Source organism: Poecilia reticulata, chromosome 19 (assembly GCF_904066995.2).
Source record: "Poecilia reticulata chromosome 19, P_reticulata-male-v2, whole genome shotgun sequence".
In the NCBI taxonomy this organism is placed as follows: domain Eukaryota; kingdom Metazoa; phylum Chordata; class Actinopteri; order Cyprinodontiformes; family Poeciliidae; genus Poecilia; species Poecilia reticulata.
Window position 1 is genome coordinate 1,877,394 of NC_088848.1, and position 22,647 is coordinate 1,900,040.

Here is a 22,647-nt window from a genome sequence, read left to right on the forward strand (position 1 = left end):
ATCCGTGCTTTCTGATTGGCTACCTGTCACATTCAGCGTTAAGCTCCCAGTCGGGGAAAACCCCTGATTTAGATCGGAGCGACCACGACGATCTAAATCACACTACAGGATGATCGGTTACGAAATCACCAGCGACAATCTTAGATCGGTCAACGATCTAAGATTTAAAGTGATATGTACTGAAACTGAGGACTCGGCTGTTTCCGTCCCACATCAGGCCTCAACTGGAGGAGATCATGTGACAGACTGAGGTACAGTCGTCTTAATGGTTAGCATTAGCTTTAGCCTTTTTATATTTATACATTTTATTTGTAGTGCTTTACAGAAATCAAACACTGAAGTACATCAAACAAGCTCAGCGGTTTGGTGTTAACTTCTAATATTTTGTGTAGCGTTAGTTTCCACAAATATATTTACATGTTTAGTGTTGGCTTCTGATAATTATATGTTTAGGATTTTATCATTAGCTTTTGTAATTTTATGTATTTAGCAGATTATCTTTAACTGTTTATGGTCCGTTTCAAACAGGCCTCGCCTGTTAAATTTAGCTTCTGCTAATTTAGTTAGCAGAAGCTAATTTAGTTAGCTTCTGCTAATTTAGTTAGCAGAAGCTGTTACCTTCTGCTAATTTAGTTTTCAGTGGTTTAGCTTTAGCATAACTAAGATTCTTCCCTTATGAGTTGGTGGTTCATGAAGCTAACATTAGCTGCTGCCTATTTTAGCACAACATGTATTCTCCACTAAAATCGTGGTGGCCATTTTGAAAAATGTCTGCCAGAAAAAGGAAACGCAGGATCAAGACAATAATTTCTATGGTTCAGAATATGTAGCTACGATTCGGATTCGTATAATTTGTGATTTTAGTTCAGAAACTAATTTTCCACGATGACCACAGAGGCCATCTTGAAAGATCTAAACATTATCGGTAAATATGATTTCTATAGGTCCAGTTATATATGATTTGACACCAAAAGCATGAATCTGTGGTAAATATTAAATCTTTGACAGACATGATGACTGCCATCTTCAATAATCAAGTCCCTGCGAACATTTCTACCAATTTAACTTGGTTCTTATTTCCACATGTGACGGATTTTGATGCACATTTAATTAATTTATTTCCCATTTAAAGTGTAGACGTACTTGAAACTCTGTAGTCTTGCCCTGGTGCAGATCACATCAGCGTGTCGGCGCTGATCCGACCAGGCTGGCACTTTGCACACGCAGCGATTGCATCTTTTTGCTGCGTGAAGCAAACGCTCCGCTCCCCTCCTATCAGCCGGGATACGTGTCTGACGGGGCTCTGCCCTCGTCTGTCCTTGCACAGCAGTAATCTGGTGATAACCGTTTTGAATATCATGCACGCCTGAGCGAGTCCAATCCACAAAGTGATGGTTTGGACAGCGGCGCTAACAGAACCATTTCAGCACGCGGTCGGGAAAATCACAGGACCAGAAACGAGTGAGAAACCATCCAGACCGAGACGTGACCGTCAGGTTTCCCTGTTCAGGTTGAAATTAAAGATGGTGATTCCCGTCTTCCTGCCCAGGAGTTGGATTGTTCTGTTATAAGCATGAAATGGGTTTGGGTTTGGCTATCTTTGCAAATTTCCCAGGAAGCCGCCAGGCTGCAGGGAAACATTCATCTGGTATTTGCATGAATTCCAGTTGGTTCTTTTAGGCCAAACATGCAAATGGGGCTCTGGTTGTTACAAAGATGGCAGATATATATATATAAATATATATTCACACACTTTACTGTTTAATATGTGGTCTGGATTAGATCCTCATGGTGCAACAAGTTGGGCTTTTCCCAAAGACGCATGATTAGGCCTGTTGAAATAAACCAATTTATGGCATAATTTTTATTTCATGATTTTCATCTTTTTGCTCTTTCTACCAAAACCTGGGAAAGTCTCCAGTTTGGTGTGTTTTTAAGAGTTTTTCTTTATAATTTTGTTTGTTTTTGCTTGTTTTGAATATTTAAAATGTCTTCCAGTTCCAGTGTCGGCTCTTCATTAGAATTTAAAGTTTTTTTTATGTTATGTTATTATGACATTATCATTGTATCACTTTAAAATGGTCTCAAGCACAACTTTATAATTTACTGCAATAATTTCTGGGACAATTTACCGTCCAGCTAAATTGACCATCTTAGGCCTCCAGCAGTAAAACTTTTTTTTTTTGCTGATTTCTCAGGATGTTCAGTATTTTCTGCTCTGAATGTGAAGTAAAATGCAGTTGTAGAGAAAAGGTTTTTTTTTTTTGTGACCTCATCATTGTGCGTGATGACCTGCTGATGAAAGCTTTGCCTCCAGGAGGGGGAAATCCTGCAGCTCACATCTTATTAGTGAGTTTTTCTGCTGAAGAAACCTTCCGATCCTCGGGTCTCCCCCCGGGTTTGACCCCCTCCCCCCGGGTTTGACCCCCTCCCCCGGGTTTGGCCCCAGTTCCTCACAAAAGCTGCAGCCGTGTCTCCCTTTGACTCGTCCACAGTGGAACGTCCCGCTGTCACAAACCGCCGTCGTCGTTTGTTTTTAAATTCCTCCCCTGGAAAAGTTTTAAGATCATCGCTGCTGCTTTTGTTCCGACCCGCTGGTGGTTCTCTCCGTCTTGTCGGAGCGGGTCAGAAATCCCCGCGGTGGAAGCCCGTGGCCTCAGGTTGCTGGTCTGGGTGAGGTCACGCACAGCGGCGGTCTGAGCCGCGGCGCTCGGGCGCGCCCCGCCACCCATCGCACACAAATAGAGGAAACGGAAAAACCACGATGCTGTGCCGCTCCTCTCCCCAGCAGAACCCGCTGCTGCGTCCGAGTTCAGCAGAACTGAACGTGTAATTCAGGAACGAGCCGCCATGAGGTTCTCACGGTGCAACACGAACCAGAAATAACCGCTGGTGCGACTGGATTACACTTTTAACCCAGTTTATTTGCAGACTCTGTAATTTATTGACAAAATAAGAAACATTTTCAGTTCAGAAACACGTTTAGCAACTAAACGGAATAAAAAAAGCTACAAATATATTTATAGCTTTTAACCTGTAATTTAGGGTATTTAACCATCAGATTGGTGCTGCTGTAGCCAATCAGCTTCCCAGTGATCGTTCAAGGAACGTCTTAAATCCGTCTTGAGAAATGTGAACATTGACGTTTCATCAGGGACGCAGTAAGGAATGCTAGTGGAATTAGCATCACTTAAATCTGATGTTTTTGATCATTTTTGTAGGAAAATTTGCAATAAACTGGGATTATGAATTTTTTGTGAATTTCCACAATTGTGGGATTGCAGAAAACTGCAATATTTGTCTAAAAATAATATACATTTTGTTTTGGGGAAATAGTTCTTGTACTTTAGAATGGTGAATGAAAATGGGTCAAATTAATCAGCGACAAAACACACACTGCCACCTGCAGGTGGGAATTGGTCACTTCACCCTACGTTGACCATTTTTATGAGAAAATTGGTAATGAACTCAATTTATTACTAATTATTACAATTATGCATTAACAGGTTGTTGTATTTAATTTATAAAAAATGGAATCTGCTTAAATAAGAGAATAAAAATTTGTTGAATTGGCAACACAAAGGAAATACTGCCGCCTGCAGGTGGGAGTTGGCATCACATAAAACTATTGACTATATTTGGATCTTTTTTTTGGTGTGCATTTCTTTGATATCTTTCAATTTTGCAATTTCCCCTGTTTTGGGCAAATAGTTGTATTGTACTTTTAAATGGAGAATAAAATGGAGTCGAATTAATAAAATGACAAAATTGGTTTAAAGGAAACTAGATGAAGAAAAAGGATTTGAGTTATAAACGTTTGACCCGGTTTATCTGTGGTTCTGCTGACCTTTAGTTTCAGCCCAGATGTAGATTAAACTCTGCTCTGCTGGGACCTGCAGCAGCTGCTGCAGCCGCTGCTGCGTCTCTTATTAACTCTGATGGAGGCCGGCTTCATGCCTGCTCTGCTTGGCATCCTGTGGTCGTGAAAGGAAAAAAACGGTGGTTGAGCCGTTTGCTGCTAAATATAACAGATTATTAACTGAAGTCAGGAGGTTTGCCGTGTTCTCGCAGCCGAGGCGTTTCTGGATCGGAACATCGTGACTCATCGCCGTGCGGCGAGAAACTGAAAGCTGAACGCTAAGCGCGTTCCCAGTGACCTCAGGCGAGCGTTTCCATCGTCGGGTTCAGCCCAGAGGAAGCCAGTGAGGGTTTCCTGCAGGAAGGAGCGCGATGTTTACAGAACCAAACACCGGGTCACTTCCTGTCGTTTACCTGGCAAAATCCTTACATCCTTCAATGTCACTGATGAAATTCACTGAATTCAAGAAACGTCAAGGTTTGGAAAACTCATCCAAACCTTGACGTGTTTTCAAGGTTTGGAAAGTGCTGGGTTTCTGTATAAAGTCCTTGAAAGTGCTTGATATTCAGACTGCAGAGTTTTACTGTAAAATGAATCCTAACGTTTGATTAAAAGCCTAAATGTGGAAAACTTTACAGTGGAAATAACAAACAGTTTTTATTCTCTTGTCTGGAGTTAAATTAGACTAAACTTGTTTTAGATCAGTTAAAATTACCAAAAATTTTTTTCCTAAATGCCAGAAAACTTTGCAATAATGTTTATTTTTGTAACTTTGTGTAATGTGTTTAAGTATTTAAACTGAGCAGGAAGGTAATTCACCTTAACATGATTTGCTTGAATTGTTTCACTGTAATATTTATTAATAGTTCAGTGACTTATTGTCTTGTTATACGTTTAACAGCTGGTCTGAATTGGATGTGATCTGAGCCCAGAGCCGCCATCTTGGTAGGCAAGCGCAACACAAGGCGAAGATCAACCAACAAAAAGAAAGTTTATGGAAAATAAACTCCAGGCTTTATGGCTGTAACTTAATTTTATTGCTTAAGTTGGAGAGAACCGAGGCGAGAGCGGATTCTAAGATGTTGCCATAGCAACTGCCGTGACGGTTGGTTACGGATACCTACCAAGATGGCTGCCGGCACTGTCTTTGTTTTTTTTTTTGTTTATTTCCAAAGTGTGGTTTTGGGAAAATGTGACAACTTGTTGAAAAGTTCTTGAGTTTTCCTGCTGAAACATCGGACCCGGACCGTAATCTCTCCGGCTTGTCGGAGTTACTTTGTTGGGATTTTCTGGCCTCTTGAGTCGCAGCTCAGCGTTGCTAAGGCGATCAGCTTGTTTTTTATTTGTAACCGATATCGGGAGCGAAGGAGAGGGAGGGATGAAGTTCAAGTCGGACATTTTGGACCCCAGGTTGGTCGGGATCCTGACCCAGAGTTCAGATTTGGTTCTTGTGTTCATGAGTCTGTTTAAGCCGCCCGTGTTGGGCAGACAGCAGGTCCCCGCTGGCTCCTGTTGGGATTTATTTCCATGTACGGAGCGACTGGTTGCCAGGCGACCGGCGGAGCGATGCAGCATGTAGGTGCTCTTATGTAACCCGTTCCTGCAGCTCCTGCGCTGCGCCGCTCCATGCCGAGTGTGAAACCAGGCAGCTTCTAATCAGCTTGTCTTCCTCGTTTTTAACTCCAGGAACTTTCTCCTAACCTGGTTTTCTGCAAACATTTTGAATTTCAGCCTGTTTTTCTCAGAGTTTTGAAGACTTTGCTCTTTGTAGTGCGTAAAAAGCTTTTATGAAGCCACGGTGGCACCCAATTCAGGACAGTTAAACACTTGAAATCTGCAAATGCAGATTTTTATTTCTGGAGGGCAGCAGCGTTTTATTGGCCGTTTTCTGCCCTGTAATCACATTACGCTGCTGACTCAGTGAAATAATGTAGAGTGAACTATTTATATCATAAATGTTTCTCACTGGAGTCACAATGCCGGTTATTCATTCACAGGATCTGACAGGAAAACCTTCCCTTGCATCATTTATTACGTCATGGTCGAGTTCCTTCTGTGAAATGAATCTTTATTTCTTTCCTTCCTCTCTTCAGGTGAAGGACCTGACCAGGTTTCTGGACCCCAGCGGTCTCGGCGTCATCAGTTTTGAAGATTTCCACAGAGGAATCTCTGCGATCAGCAATGGAGGTGAGTCGATGCGTCTCGTCTCCTCAGGCTGTGGTTTCGTTCGTTGTTCCTGAAGACGGATAATTCTGTTACTCCAGATTAAGTGTTGGGATGTGTAAACTCTTCCTCAGATGGTTTTCATCTATAATTCATGATGGAGTCGTTGCCTGTTTGGATAATTATTCCCTCCGGTTCTGGATGCTGTGCAGCTTTACTGGCAGACAGCTGGTGTGATGTGTAACTATGGCAACACGCTTTTTTTTTGTTTTTTTTACAGCTAGAAGCAGCTGAGTTGCATCTCAGAAACTCAAATTCTACCTGAACTTTGACCCCGAAGCTTACAAGAGTTAAAAAGGGGGAAGTTCAAACAGTTTCTTCCATCCATCATAATACAGAAGGATCGTATCCCCTACTCCAGGGGTGTCAAACTCCAGTCCTCGAGGGCCGGTGTCCTGCAACTTTTAGAAGTGCCTCTGCTGCACCACACCTGAATAGAATAATTAGGTCCTTAGCAAGGCTCTGGAGAACTGAGGAGGTAATTAAGCCATTTGATTCAGGTGTTTTGTACCTGTGGCACATCTAAAAACTGCAGGACAGCGGCCCTTCAGGACTGGAGTTTGACACCCCTGCCCTACTCCAACATCTTTAACCAAACAGTGTTTATGTTCATAAAAGTCCCAACATATTAATTCAGTTAATAGTTTTATATAGAGTACAAAACATTCAGTAAGCAAAATGAAGTCGGTGGCTGTTGAATCTGCAGAAGGCTGTTGCTGTAAGTCGGTCGCATAACTACCACGAAGGCGAGCTCTGCTGATCCATGTCGTTTGCTTTTGCCGCTCCTCTTTAAGGGGGCGTTCACACCTGCTCCGTTTGGTCGCTTTAATCCAACTCCAATCCGTCTGTCTAGAAAGTCCGGTTCGGTCGGGACGCATGAACATGAAATTGAACTCTGATTAAGAGAAAAACCGAACTCTGGTCCTACAAACTGCGGTCTGGGTTTGGTTGAAGTGAACTCTGGTTCAGTTTGCGAACGTTAAACAGACCGGAGACCGCTCCAGAAGCAGGAAGTGGACTACAGCGCAGGGCATTCTGGGTAAATGCCACCAAAACAAACCTGGCATTAGCAGGAGAAATGGTTGGTGTGTTTTTTTTTTTTTTTACCAAAGACAAACGAGAAATCCTCCAACCGCCAAGATCTGACGCCTCCATTTCTGTTTACATTTTGTGAAGAAGGAAGTCCTGCTCAGTGTTTCCTTTAGTGGTTCTTGGTGTTTCACCGAGTCAAACAAAGTTCGGTTTGTTTCACTCGGTGCAGTGAAAGAACGGCAGCAGCTGGAAACGTTACAGTTTTGATCTCCAGTCGAACTGAATCCGCTGAACTACGAAGTGTGAAAACAGCCTAAATCTGTCGGGTTGGAGATGTTGGAGTAGGGGATCAGACCCTCCTTCATTATGATGATGGAGGATCTGATCCTCTTCCTCTCTGCATGCACGAAGCCTCGTTTTCAGGCTTTTAAGATGCTGATGAGCTTCTCCCACTTCCAAAAACGTTGCCTTGTTGCCATGGTTACGTTTCATAACAACTGTCCAGTGGAAAAAGACTAAAAAAAATCCTTCCAGCTTCACAGCATCCAGAACCAAAAACCACAAGACGGAACAAATCAGAGCTAATGTCAGAGATCTGTGTTGAACATGGACATCCGGCCCACAGCATGACGCCGCCCCTCCCAGCTCCACCCTCGTTGATTTGTAGGATTGTTTCTGGGTTGAGCGTCTCTGGTTCCTGACGGCATGAATAAGTCAGGATGTTTGGAGACACGTGGTCTTATTGGCCGGCTTTCAGAGCGCTTGGACAGAGCGTCCTGTTCGCTTCAATTATTCACCCTCCTCCTCTCCGCTTTCCCTGCGCGGAGGGCCCGGTTTCTGGTTCTGACCCGTTCATCTGCTGCCGCTGTAAAATCACGGCTGGGCTTTACGGCCATTTAATGACAGATTCTCATGAAATACGTCCAACGTGAAATTAGTGGTTTGGCCTGCGTGTAAAATGTGAAACTAGAGCTGAGTTTCGGTTCAGGATTCCCACACGGCCGATTCACAAAAACCTGCTTTAATTCTTATCCGGATCAAACCTCATCTGATCCCCCGGATCGTTTTACTGCCATTGTGTCCAGGATGAAAGGGAAAAGGAGCCAAAACCTGCAGATCCAGCCTGACGTGGCTCCCACCGCTGCAGAGACTTTCATGTCTTCATGCAGGAAACTGCTGTTTTGTAATAAAATGTAATCAAGTGTTTAACTGAAATCCTAAATTTGTAAAACGGTGTTTACAGTTGAAAATTTTTTTGATGAATCAAATTAAACTTTTGTTGTTTTTGGGGAAGTTAGAATCACTTTGCTAAATAAAAAAAACCCATTTTATTAAGGAATATTTATTATTCCTAACGACTCGATGACTTATTGATCGGTGCAGATGAAATAAAGGTTGGCTGATCCTTCATGTTGGACATTATTATCGGTTTTGTTTAAATTGTGGTTTTGTTCTCAGTCGGGTGCAGCAGACATTTCAAAACGTAAAATGTTGCATATTTAAAAATACTTTATTGATCCCAAAAAGTAATTAAATGTTGCAAGTTTAATGCCTCGCTCTAGATGGTGACGGCTGAGGGCAGGAAACGTCTCCTGTAGCAGTCTGCGTTCCAGCACATTTGAAGAAACCTCTGACTGAAGATGCTCGTTCTTTTCCAATAATGATTCAGTCTGAGGCTTCAGATTCATTTTTATGGTCCCAGTTTACAATAAGGCTCCTGTCAACGACTATAGATGAATTGATAACGGCTAGTAACTATTACACTGTTTATAAATCATTAATTACTTGCTATGCATCAAGGGTGAAAATATGATAAAAAAATGTTTATGAATGCTTCATATGTTTCCAAGGTAGAATAACAACTCCACATAAAATATGTAAATAATTTGGTAAGAAACTGTGATTGTCTCATCTTCGTTCTTAACTAATGCATAATAAACAGTTATTAATGATTTATAAAGCGGTAACATATCTTACCTATTTATTAGCCACCCACAAGGGACACATTATTGTAAAATTGAACTATTTTTAGTTTATTTGTTCCAGGATGTAAAAATACTGACAGTAAAAAAAACTGGTGATTATAAACGAACTGAAAAAAGTGAATCTGCTGCTGGGAAAGTTTGAAACTGTTAGATTTTTGCAGCAGTGAAGTGAAGGAGGCTGTTCGATGAAAGCGTTGCCCCGGGCCGTGGAAATGCTTCGCTCCCCGCCGAGACTGGAATGTCTGGAGTTAGACATTCTCGCTTTCACGTCGGAACAGGTCCTGCAGGTGTGCCTGGTCGCCGCCACTGGAACCAGTTCAAGTTGCTTCCTCCCAGTAAGGTGCCGTCGGCCGCAGTGGCTGATGGGACGCGGCTCGGCTGCTGCTGCGGGTTTCTGCTGATCTCGTGGCGGGCCTCTGGTTCGCCTCAGATGGAGGTCATGTCATGTTTACCGTCGCGTCGCGCTCCGACTGCTGACTGTAAATCTGCCCAACCAGGACATCTGGGGCTGCAGGGCGCTGTAAAAACATTCACACCAATTCAACTTCTTTGTCACGTTGCAACCACAAGCCTTTGTGTGTTTTTATTGTCGTTTAACTTGATGAAGCAGCAGAAAGTTGTGCAAAGTTGGAAATTTAAATCTCAAAAGTGTGGAGTGCATTTTTTTAAAACGACTGCAGGCTTTTCTGAGTTTCTCTTCCAGATTTTTACAATCAAAAATCTATGAACATTAAAATTCAAGTCTTTCCACATTATTGGTAAAAATCTGATTTAGACTTTGACTAGGCCAGTCTAGCCCATGAATATCCCTTGATCTCTTGATTTCATGCAACCATGTGGCTGTATGAAATCTTCCCATTTCAGCTTTTTGTTACTGGTTGTGTTGGTTGCTGAGCGATAAATCAGTTTGAGTATTAAAGTTTTCTGTTAATAAAGATTAAATTTTTTGGAAAATCTGGATTTTCAACCATTTTTTTCCCTTTGTGTTTTTTTTGCTCATGGTTCAGTGATGTCAGGCTGCCATCTTGTTTCTCTGTTTAGCTAAACCTCTAATTCAGGTCAACGTGATGAAAGGATGAAGAACATGTTGTTGTTTCTGCAGTTTTCCACCCAGAGCAGAACGTAAACAGAGGACTCCTGTCCTCATGTTACCTGTTTGCACATCAACAGCCGCTCCTCCATGTTTGCTCGGCTTCTGTTTCTGTTTGTTTCTGTTGCTGCTGCGCACACCAACCCGCCTCCCTGCTCTGTCTGCAGGTCCAGAACCGCAGCTCTACAGCTACAACCCGGGGGACGGCGCCGGCGGCTGCCCAGAGGAGTACGACGAGGTGAGATGTCCTTCCACTTCCTGTTTGATTAGTTGGTCCCTTCCGCTTCCTGTTTGGAACAGATGGTCCCTTCCGCTTCCTGTTTGGAACAGATGGTCCCTTCCACTTCCTGTTTGGAACAGGTGGTCCCTTCCGCTTCCTGTTTGGAACAGTTGGTCCCTTCCGCTTCCTGTTTGGAACAGTTGGTCCCTTCCGCTTCCTGTTTGGAACAGTTGGTCCCTTCCGCTTCCTGTTTGGAACAGTTGGTCCCTTCCGCTTCCTGTTTGGAACAGGTGGTCCCTTCCGCTTCCTGTTTGGAACAGGTGGTCCCTTCCGCTTCCTGTTTGGAACAGTTGGTCCCTTCCGCTTCCTGTTTGGAACAGTTGGTCCCTTCCGCTTCCTGTTTGGAACAGTTGGTCCCTTCCGCTTCATGTTTGGAACAGTTGGTCCCTTCCGCTTCCTGTTTGGAACAGTTGGTCCCTTCCGCTTCCTGTTTGGAACAGTTGGTCCCTTCCGCTTCCTGTTTGGAACAGGTGGTCCCTTCCGCTTCCCGTTTGGAACAGGTGGTCCCTTCCGCTTCCCGTTTGGAACAGGTGGTCCCTTCCGCTTCCCGTTTGGAACAGGTGGTCCCTTCCGCTTCCCGTTTGGAACAGTTGGTCCCTTCCGCTTCCCGTTTGGAACAGGTGGTCCCTTCCGCTTCCCGTTTGTCGCAGGTGGTCCCTTCCGCTTCCCGTTTGTCGCAGGTGGTCCCTTCCGCTTCCCGTTTGGAACAGTTGGTCCCTTCCGCTTCCTGTTTGGAACAGGTGGTCCCTTCCGCTTCCCGTTTGTCGCAGGTGGTCCCTTCCGCTTCCCGTTTGTCGCAGGTGGTCCCTTCCGCTTCCCGTTTGTCACAGGTGGTCCCTTCCGCTTCCCGTTTGTCGCAGGTGGTCCCTTCCGCTTCCTGTTTGAAGGGACCCACAGCCTGAACTCCCTCTGCACTCGGCCGTCGTTGCCGTGCCGACGGCTGCGCAGGCCCAGCACCCTCCTGGTGGGTTTGGCTTCTGGCCCTCGCGGCGTTGGGTTTCCCTCGACAGAAAATCGAGCAGCTGGAATGTGCAGCAGTGTGTGAGGTTGTGTGTGTTTCCAGTTGTGGTCGACATTTCTGGAATTCCTGCCTCCGTTTGTGTTCAGGACTTTGTATATTTAACCTGCGTTGCTGCTGGTCTCTGCAGGACGGACAGTTTCTGCTGCTCTGGGCCTTTTTACTGAGCTGCAGTGTCAGTGCCCCCTGCTGGCCGTGGCTTGAACTACAACCCTTCTGCAAAATGTTCCTGAAAATCATTTTGAGTTGGTGGGAAAAGCCTAATCATTTCAGTCCTTTTACTATTAAGATCATTTTCTACATGAGGCCCACACATCAAACATTACAATATCAGAGATATTGCAAAATAAGTAGGACTGTCATGGTAACAACTGTTCCTGGACGATGAATTGTCTGAAGTTATCGCGATAAATTATATTGTTTTGAAACCATTTTCAAGTATTTAATGGTAATATTGGGATAATAATGCAACACATTCTCAAAGATTTCAAAGATCAATTAACTTAAAATCCTTGTGAACATTTAACATGTATACAAAGTAAATAAAATGGAAACGACAAATAAAATGTGAAAAAAAAAGGCTAATTGAGACCAAACATAGTGAAACTTTTATCATCCGGCTTTTGGCAGAAAGAGAAAAACAATAAAAGTTGCAAATGGAAATTGAGTTTGATTTAATTGATTTATTGCTTATTGTGACAGGCCTAAAATAAGAAATGACAAAGAGCCCAAACACTAAAATGAAAATGGATGCAGACTCTTCAGTTCAGATTATTACAGAATAAAACTGAAGTTTTTGCTGCGGCTGCTCCGCTCGCTGAAACCTGTCGCCTGAGTTTGGAAGCAGTTCGGCCCTGACCTGCGTCCGCCGCCGCCTCCGCCTCGCTTTTTCCTGTTGGTTTTTTTTTTTTATTTGGCCTGAAAGGCGTCTCTCTCAATGGCTGAGCTGTTCTGCTGCTGTTTGCTGTGAAAACACGGCGAGCCGAGGGCGTTTGGAGCAGGAACGCCTCGTCAAACATGCTCAGAACGCAGCTCCTGACAGCTGGCCTGTTGTTTGGACCATAAGCAGCGTTGTTGTAGTTTGGGCCTGGATCGCGGCTTAATGATTTCTAGAGCCGGTGGGTTAGGAAGTGGCAGCAGGGCAGATTACCCGGCCGAGACGAGCTGCTCTTTGGACTCGGCTCCAGTCTCCACCCCTCGGCCCAGTCGGCCGCGCTGAGCCGAGCGTCGCTGCGTTATCTGTCCTCCGACATCCTCCCTGTGCCACGCTGACGGCGGGAGGCGCAGGAGTCACTGAAGGTGTTTTATGACGCCTCCGTGGGTCAAACCGGGTGGACAGGATGATTCTGGACATGGCGGTCGTCCCTCTGAGCCCCACTGCTCCCAGTGCCTCCAGTAAGCTGGTATGTTGTGGTTCAGCTGCTGTCGCCTCAATGTTGTTATTTGAACCTGTTGCTTCGAGGTGTTGAGCTTTGCTGATGGTTGGTGAGATAATGGGCTTAACTTGTCTGGGTCCACTGGCTCGTTTGTTTGCTTTTCTTCACAATCCCAGTGAAAATTAAGTTTATTTTCTTTAACAGTTTATTACAGAAAGGAGAGTTTTAACTGCAGAAGAAATATTTTTACTTGTCCTAGTTCTCTGTTGTCTGGCTGATTAAATACAGATTGTTGAATAAATGCAGGGCTGCAAACTAAAGATTACTTCAGTTATCGATTAATCAATTATTCCAACGATTAATCAATTATTCCAACGATTAATCAATTATTCTAACGATTAATCAATTAAGAAAATATGCAAATTTTTCATTTTTTTCCACATAAGTATTTTTATACAATCCTATGAATTTAAAAGATGCACATAAACAAACTCTGTTCCCTTTTCAATTAAGAAAATATTTTATTTTCTAAAAGTCTGATGCCGTTTCTTTAGCGAATTCTTGATCGTTTGTTGCAAAGGATTAATCTGCAGCTGAAGATACTTAAACTCTGTTGTTTCTGCTTGACTTGACATCCAAACGGTGCAGGACTGATCTGTTTTTCTTTTTAAGCTAACGACTAATAATTGGATACCAAAAGGTGTGTGATATGGTACTTTACAGGGTTTTTCTTTATTTTAAATGCAAAATGTTTTTTATTTAGTCTATGTGCTGCTCTGAATCTGAATATGAGCTGTACCCTCTTCCTGACAATCAATTACTAAATTAATTATCGATTAATCACGATTAATCGTTTCAGCCTTATATAAAATGCATCATAATTAAAAACGTAATTTATTTGTCTGTAGATGAATCGCTCGTCACTGTGATTCACTTTTGAGCCGATTTAAAGATCGGATGAAGGGTTGGAAGGATTCTTTAAAAAAGTGTAAATCTTTATTTCCTCAGTTTCTCTGTTGGGTTTCAAACCGCGCCGGGTTTCATCTCTAAACGTGGCGACCTGTTTTCTGCAGCAGAACGAGGTGACGGACAGCGCGTACCTGGGCTCGGAGAGCACCTACAGCGAGTGCGAGACGTTCACAGACGAGGACACGGGGGCGCTGGTTCCCCCCGAGATGCACGAGGACGTGGAGACGGACAGCGGCATCGAAGCCACACTGCACGACCCCGACGACGGGGGAAGCAGGTCTGTAAACCTGACCCGGCTCTGACCTTTCACACAGCATCACATGACCTCTGGCTTCGCGTCAAACCCAGGCCGCCGGCCGCCATCTTGACTTAATGTGATTCAGGTTTGGAGAGCGGCTTAAACATTAAAATCTGACTTATTTCATACCAAATATCATTTTAATCAATGGATAATATATATATATATATATTTTTTTTTACAAATGACAGAGAATATTTTCTATAATCGTCTGTAACTGTAATCATCCCTCCTGTAGCGTTGAGGTCAGACGACGATGATTTTTATTACAGATTATAGTCATAACAGCAGATTATGACGCTGATATCGGTTTAATATTCTGCTGTGGAGAAGCTGTAAAACACACAGGTCGAACAAGATGGCCGCCCTCGGCGTACTGACGTCACTCTGAGCTACGGAAACCCAAGAAGCTCAAAAATGTAATTCTCAAAAACCATAAATGTCATAAATTTTAATTTATTGATGAAATTTGATCAACTGAATGGACTCGATTAATCACCAACAGTCTGATTAATCGTCTCATACTGCAGGCCTTTTATCCCCACAGTGGTCGTTTTTTAAATATGTTGGTTTTTCCCTGAACTTGGATCTGACCGCTGCTTTGCTTTGCATCCAGAAGTGATGAGTATTTTTACGTTGTTTGGTTTGAGCGGGTTGTTTTGTCCAGCAGCAGCAGCAGGAAGTGCAGCGTAGCCTCGGTATCTGCTGACTGGGGATCCGTCTGTCCGGCTTCTTGACACGGACGCCTTCGGACTTCCCGTTCCACGTGTGAGCCTTGAATTCCAGGAAGTGTTGATTCAGCGTTTTTCTTCCCGTTTTTTTTCTCTTACTCTGGCAAAAGCTAATCTAATCCCTTCATTCCTCTCCCACTGACTGGAGGCTGGCAGATGAACCGTGTGGCTCTGGCCTTCAGCTGCTCGTTCCAGCAGCCTGTTTGCCGAACTGTTGGACCGTCTGAGCTCCTGTTGCACCAGCAGCTGCAGCAGTTTGTAGTTTTATTGCTAAATCGGGACATTTTCCACGTTCTGTCACCTTACAGACATCAGCGGGTTTTATTTGAGCTTTGTGTCAGAGCAGAACCAACATTAACGCATTTATAGTCGTACGTCAGAATGGACGTAAAGGTCCAGGAAGAAGCTGAAGGAATGAGCAACGAATTTGGTATTAAAGGGGAGCCGCTATGCAAAATGTACCGTTTGAGTTTTCCATCAGGTGATTCCCTCATCAGAAACACCTGGAGCGTTGCTTTGACACTTTCATGAATGCTTGAAAAGTACCTGAACCTCGGTGGCTGTACAGAACGCCTGGGTGGCCCTAGCCCCGCCTTCGAGACGCAGCTCCTCCTCAGAGGGTCGGAGCTGCTGCTTTCCAGGCACATGCTGCCAATTCATGGCACCATCAAGTTACTATGTTGCCTTCAGTTGTTATAAAAATGCTACAGATATCAAATATGACTGAAATAACTTCTAGATTTAATGTCTTGACATTGGGCCTCCGTCTCTTTAAAAAGTTTTGCTTTGATTCTTTCATGCATGTTTGTGAAATCCTTGAATCTCCCATGGCAACCAGTTGGAGGTGATATAAACTTACTCCTTTTATCTGAAGCTCCGCCTCTTTTCCCGTTTGTTTCATTGGGTAGAAAATCCAGAAATTTTATTCAAGTACAAGTAGAGATACTTAATGAAATTACTCAGGTAAAGGAAAGAAGTGCAGGTGAGAAACTGCTGTGAAAAAGTTACTAAAGTAACTAGTTACTTTAGTTACTTTGGTAAGTAGGAACATCAGTTCAACTCTCAAACATTGAACTGATGAAAGGAAACTTGCAGTTCAGTCGTGTTTGTTTGGTCAGATGAACCGACGAGTGCGATTCTGTTCACTCGGCTCAGGATTAACAATCTAACAGGATTAGTTCCTCCTGCCTGCACACACACACACACACACACACACACACACACGCTCGGACCTCGGCTCGGTCAGCGGTACCGTCCGTCCGTCTGTCGCTCAGCCTGGAATCTGATTAAGGCAATCGGAGCGCCGTCCTTCATGTGGCGTCTGGTTTGGTGGCCGTTTTGCTTCGCGTGGCGTTGAACCGTGAAACTTCAGGATTCCTCTCTGGTTGTCAGGAGTTTTGACCCCCGCCGCCCCCAGGCTTTCTCGCCAGGGCAGCGCCGGGCGTTCAAAGATGCGATCGCGCTCCTCGCCGGCCCTCAGCGTCGGGGACCTCGCCGTGGGGCCCGCTTGCAAGGAAACGGGTCAAACGTAAGTCGGTGACTCGTAGTTTTACCGTCATCTCAATCCCGTTTTTTTTTCTTCCTGCTGATTTTAACATCCTCATCCTGCGATGACCTCAGCGCGACCTTTAAACAGGAAAACAGACTCGTGTTTTCATGAAGTCGACCGTTTCTCCCGTTTAAACATCAGACGGCCTCCTGCTGCCACAGAGGTTGGGATTTACAAAGAGTACATGAGGAATTAGCAGATTATCTTAACGAGCAGCCATTGAACTTGACCAGGTTGCTTCGGTTCCTGGGGAAAGATTAGTCGTCTGGTTTTTACTCCACAACCTGGCCGGGTTCTGGGTTCTGGGTGCTGCACCGGTTTGTTGTCCTGTCTGTAAACGGAGGCAGGAAGTATTTTCACCCTTCAGCCTCATTTTGTCGCTTTATAAACAAAATCCAGTGTCTTTTATCGGGACTTTATGCCACAGCACAACAAAAAGCCATTTATAAATGTGAAGTTTTTGTTTTTAAACTCAATCTGTACATTTGTGTTCAGTAAATATACTTTTCTCTGCATGTGCAGCCAGAAGATGGTGGTAACTTATTTTACTTATCCATTGGGGGGAAAAAGTACTTTTAGATGTAAAACGCTGTAGTTTATAGTTTCACTTGAGTGACATCCAGGGTCGCTGCTCTTCGAGTTCAGTGAACTTTCTGGATGCTCTAATACACAGGTGTCAAACTCAAGGCCCGGGGGCCAAATCTGGCCCGCCGCAGCTTTTTATGTGGCCCTCTGGACTCCAAATTACATCAATAAGTTCGTCCAGTTTTTCACAAATCTGCAAAAATCACACAAAATCAAAAAATGTCCACATTTTTGTCCTGATTTTACTGCTAATTTTCTCAAAATTGGTCAAAAACATTGAATCCGTAACTGATACAGCGAGTGATAGAATCACATTTAACATCACACATTAGTGTAAATACTGTAAAAAAAATAACAATTACAAATATTTCTTAATATTCACCACAAAATCTGTCATTTTGATTGCAAAAATAAACACTAAAATAATCACAAATCCTGGAGGAACAGCTATTTATTGATATTTTAACAGTTAAATTGGTTTTATCAATAGATTCTGGTGCAACCGGCCCTTTAAGAACATTCAGATTTTTGATTCGGCCCAAAATAAAAATGAGTTTGACACCACTGCTCTAATAAGTTTAAGGAAGAAGAAACATGTTTTAACCAAACCAACGTTGAAGTGAGACCTCCTGTTTACACACAAGCTTTGTTCAGCCTGCGAGCTACCTGAGCAGTTCCTCCAGTAAAAAGACGTTGAAGTAAAGAATTGCACTGTTCCTTTAAATCTGAGCTGCTGTTAGCATCCAGCTAATATAGGTTTCCTCCTTCCTCTCTGATTTGGACCTGAAGTTGACTCTTTGTGGTTCTGGTTGTTGCGCACCGTCTTATTGGCGTCGCTCAGTAACCCGATGTGTCGGCGCCCCCTGCAGGTTCTCCCTGAACTCGGAGCTCCACAGCCACTCCCTGGTGACGGTCATCAGCGGGGAGGAGGAGCACTTCGAGGACTTCGGGGAGAGCAACACGTCGGAGCTGCTGCTGGAGCCCAGCGTGGACGGCTCCATGGGGAAGGGCGACGCCGCCGCGCTCGCCCCGCCGCCCCAGCAGATCAACGGCGACGCCGTCATCTCCCCCAGGTAGGAGCGGTCGCCGTGGTAACGCCCCGGTGCCATTTCTGAACGGAGGCGCTGCAGAAACAATGTTTCCCATCATGCTCGCTGATAAGAGGCGAAACACTGTGGCGTTCCCAGCTGCTCGGTTTAACGCTCGCAGGAAAAATGTAGCGGATGCGTTTTACTCCCACCTTTACTTGGACTGGACCATCGAGCTCGAAGGAGCTACTTCAAGGTTTAATCTGGGACGGACGGACGGGTCTGACCGGGTCCGGAAAACATTCAGCCCAGTTTGTTTCTCCAGCAGAGGAGACCCGCTGAAAGCTAAAACACGCCAACGTTCAGCTGTCCGGTCGGGTCCGGTTCGACCCGGCTCCGGTCTGGTCCGGTCCGGTTCGACCCGGTCTGGTCCGGTCCGCTTTGACCCGGGTCCGGTCCGGTCCGGTGAACGCGTAATCAAAACAAAAAATGTAATTCTGGTCCTAAACCAGATGTTTTCATACGTCTAAGGAAAATAAATTCCTCCATGTCTGAAGTTGAATCAGAATAAACTTTTCTTGTTTTTGATCAAATCACCAAAATAATTTCTATTTATTAAATGTCTGAAAACTTTAAACATTAAATTTGAGCAGGAAGATGTTTTACTTCAACTCCATTCGCCTGGATTATTTATGTGAGGAATATTTATTATTCCTGTCGGCTCAACAAGTTGTTGGTCTGTAAAGTGAAGTAAGTTAAACATTATTGAAATTTGTTTTTGACTTTTTAAAACATTTAGTTATAATTTAGTTAATTGTTGTTCTAACAAATCATTAACTCATTAATTAGTTTATAAAATAGTGAATTTGTTTTTATCTACAAAGAGTTTGAAAACTGATCAAAGTGCTTAAATTTGCTGAAAATGAACAAACCTTGTTGTTTCATTTTTATGTTTCTAATATTTTATAAAATGAGTTTAAATAAAAAGTCTAGAATGTTCCAGCGTTTTAAAAACCGATGAATCACCAGGATAAATTTAAAACCATCAGCAGCCGAATCAGTTTTAGTTTCTTTAGCTTCGGTTTAGATAAAACTTCACCCACTCAGCGTGAATGAGACTCACTGCTGTGCATGTGTCCACACACACGCACACACACACGCTCACACACACACGCACGCTCACACCCTCACACACACACTCGTGCACGCTCACACCCGCTCACACACACACACGCTCACACACACACTCTCACACGCGCACACTCACACACACACACACTCTCACACACGCACTCTCACCCACACACGCACGCTCACACTCTCACACACACACTCGCACACGCTCACACACGCACTCTCACACACACACGCACGCTCACACTCTCACACACACGCTCACACCCGCTCACACACACACACGCTCACACACACACTCACACGCGCACACTCACACACACACACACACACTCTCACACACGCACTCTCACCCACACACGCTCACACACACGCTCACACAATCACATGCTCGCTCACGCACACACACGCTCTCTCACACACACACATGCTCACGCACATGCTCACGCACACACGCTCACCCCCACACACACTCCCACTCTCACTCACACACGCTCACACGCGCACACACACTCCTACCTCCGTATTCCAGATCAGAACGTGCAAACAGGCGCCGCTTAGCAAAGCGTTTCTTCACAGCTGTGACTCGACAGTAGAGTCAAAACGATGATCAAATATGAACTGCAGTAAAAGTATTTCTGTCAAGTTAAAGTACTGCAGTACTTACAGTACTTACTTACAGTTTAGTTCATTAGTTTTATATTTTTTTAAAAATGCAGACACTTTAATGGGTTATTCATTCGTGTCTCAATCTGTAAGGAAACACCAGAAGGACAAAAAGGATTATTCTTCTTTATTATTAAAGCTACTGCAGCTTTAGTACGGTCCTCATTACTGCCCAGCTAGGACCACAAATGGCCCCTGCGCCTCACTTTGAGCACCTTCCTTAGCTGAATCCACTGTTTTTCTCTTATTTTGTCCAGAGCTGAACCACAGCCTCACATCACATTAACTCTTTAAAGCTCTGCTTTACGGCACTTCCTGTCGCACCTGAACGCACCTTCACCTCCTCCTGTCTGCCACTCACCTGCTGCTCCTCTTCCTCCTGTTCTTCTTCTCTCCTGCCTCTCCAGCGCCCCCGCCGGCCTCCCTGACTGCTTCCAGAGCTTCCTCAGGGAGGAGGCGCTGGACTTTTTCTGTAGCCAGTGTCACAGGCAGATCAGTCGCCTGGAGGATCTGTCCACTCGCCTCAATTTCCTAGAGATGACTAGGTAACACACGGCTGCTGCTGCAGAAGCTGCTGCAGAAGCTGCTGCAGCTGCTGTTCATGTCTGCGGTGCTGATTAGGTCGCATGTCCCCTCATGTCTGCATGCCAACTGGTAGAAACTCGGTGTGTTGTGCTGAACATCCTCGCATGTTTACAAAGTTCTGATCCCGTTTTGTTTTTCCATCCCGGCTTCGTTTTGTGGCTTTAGTTTCATGAGTTAAAAACAAAGTTTACTTTGATGAAATTGACCGTAAACTGTTGTCGTATGTCGGATTAATTTGAAGTAAAGTTTGTTTTGTTCGTTTCCTTCATGACTGTAAAGGCTGGACAGAACCGGCTGGTTTTGGAGCAGATTTGCTGATTCAGGATCAATTTAGGCTCCAGGTTTTTAAACAATGTGGAATGAAAAATGAAAACGGGAGATTCTGAAAATACAGGTGGACAAACGAAGCAAAATGATCCTGAATGTTTGTTTCCTTCCTGGTTTCCTTTTTGTTGTTTCGTCGCTCAGGTTTCTGGTTTAACCTGCCATTTCCTCAGTTTCATCCTCTAGAGGTGAACCAGAACGTTTAAGTTGGGAAACGTAAAGAATCTGGACATTAAAACTGAAGGACCTCTTGGTAACATGACTCAACAGACCAATCAGGCTTTCAGTTTTATTGACTCTTCATCATAATGAATCTAAAACCTGTATTTTATGTTTCCGTCATGTGAATCTGCCCCTCCATCAGAGCCTTTAGAGCCTCGTAAACCTGCTGCGGTTTGTTTGCTGTGAGTCGCTGAGCTTTATTTTGGTGACCGTTTCTTCCCCTCACCGCGTTTCCTGTCTCCCTGCAGCGCCGGGAAGCGGCTTTCCAGCAAGAAGGTGGCGAGGTGAGTGAAGCGCTCGCCGTCGGGTCAGCAGCCGTCGGCGAGCGCCGCTCTGACTCCCCTGGTTCCCACAGGCACCTGCTGCAGAACAGCTCCATGACTCTGGACACCATGAGCGACTTGACGCGGGACATCCTGGAGCTCGCCGACAACGACATCACAGACAAGGTGACGATGAAAAAACATTCGATAATCGATCAGTTCCTGGCAACGGGACTCTGAATCGGTCCAAAACACTGGAAGATTTTGAAATGCGATTAAGTTGTGTAACTTTACTGCACATCGCATATCGTGGTCACTTACAATTTGAATAATTAAAAAAAACATTTTCAGTAAAATCAACCTTTAAAAAAATAAACCCAAAGAGTCGCTTTGATTCTTTCAGGCATGTTTGATAAATCATTTAATCTCCATGGCAACCATCCAGCTGTTGAAACGCCTGGGTGGACCTAGCCCCGCCTCCAAGGCGCAGCTCCTCCCCCTCTCAGCTCCTCCAGACTAGCCAGCAGCAATTAGCAACCAGCTGCTGAGCTCATTATAGGAGCTGCTGCTCAGAGAAACGCTGGTAGAAATGTTAAAGGGTTAATAGAGGAGCCATGTTGGCCTCCAGGAGGCGGAGCTTCTTAAAGAAACGGAGGCCCAATTTCAAGGTGATGAATCAGGAAGCAAAATTTCTTTATATTTTATATAAATTAAATTTTTATAACAACCGAAGGCAATGCAGGTACCCGATTGTGCTATAAAATGGCCGCCATGCAATGCTGCCCCTCTGAGGAGGAGCTGCGCCTGGAAGGCGGGGCTAAGTCCACCCAGGTGTTTTGTAGCTGAATGGTTGTCAAGGAGATTAAAGGATTTCTCAAACATGCATGAAAGAATCAAGGCGACTCTTTGGGTTTGTTTTTGATGAAGGAAAAACATTAAAACTTGACAGGAAGTAAAAAAAGTTGATTTTCCATGATGTGAATAAATTTTCTATTTGTTTAGTTTTTTCCTCATAATTGAACAGAAAAAGTAGTTTTTGAATTAAAAGTTGGAATAGAATCACCATAAACTGAAGGTTTCATTTCTCTAGTTTGCATCCAGCGCCCAGTCTCTGGTCCTGACCTCTGACCTTTCCCAGGTGCTGCTCCTGGAGCGGCGCGTGGCGGAGCTGGAGAAGGAGTCGGAGGCGTCGGGCGAGCAGCACGCCCGGCTGCGGCAGGAGAACCTGCAGCTGGTGCACCGGGCCAACGCGCTGGAGGAGCAGCTGAAGGAGCAGGAGCTGCAGGCCGACGAGGAGCTGCAGCAGGAGAACCGCCGCCACAAGGAGGCGCTGTGCAAGCTGGAGCGGGAGAAGGGGCTGGAGCTGGAGAACGCCCAGGCCCGGTGAGGAGGCGGGTCACGGACCTGCTGCTGAGCCGGGATTAGAATCC

At 44.6% G+C, this 22,647-nt stretch overlaps 1 protein-coding gene across 5 annotated transcripts in view; it reads left to right on the forward strand.

Annotated features, from left to right (window-relative positions):
• The window catches only part of rab11fip3 (RAB11 family interacting protein 3 (class II)), a 28,790-nt gene that overhangs the window by 3,839 nt on the left and 2,304 nt on the right, over positions 1 to 22,647 (forward strand). For 2 of the 5 annotated variants that reach the window (XM_008436357.3, XM_008436360.3), the window contains exons 2-9: positions 5,953 to 6,046; positions 10,357 to 10,427; positions 13,937 to 14,109; positions 17,865 to 18,068; positions 20,231 to 20,368; positions 21,203 to 21,238; positions 21,310 to 21,403; positions 22,356 to 22,600. In XM_008436357.3, the coding sequence (XP_008434579.1) occupies positions 5,953 to 6,046; positions 10,357 to 10,427; positions 13,937 to 14,109; positions 17,865 to 18,068; positions 20,231 to 20,368; positions 21,203 to 21,238; positions 21,310 to 21,403; positions 22,356 to 22,600 (1,055 nt within the window). Of the gene's footprint in view, positions 1 to 5,952; positions 6,047 to 10,356; positions 10,428 to 12,777; positions 12,891 to 13,936; positions 14,110 to 17,864; positions 18,069 to 20,230; positions 20,369 to 21,202; positions 21,239 to 21,309; positions 21,404 to 22,355; positions 22,601 to 22,647 lie in introns of those variants that run through there. The other 3 variants (XM_008436358.3, XM_008436359.3, XM_008436361.3) reach the window with 3 other exon arrangements.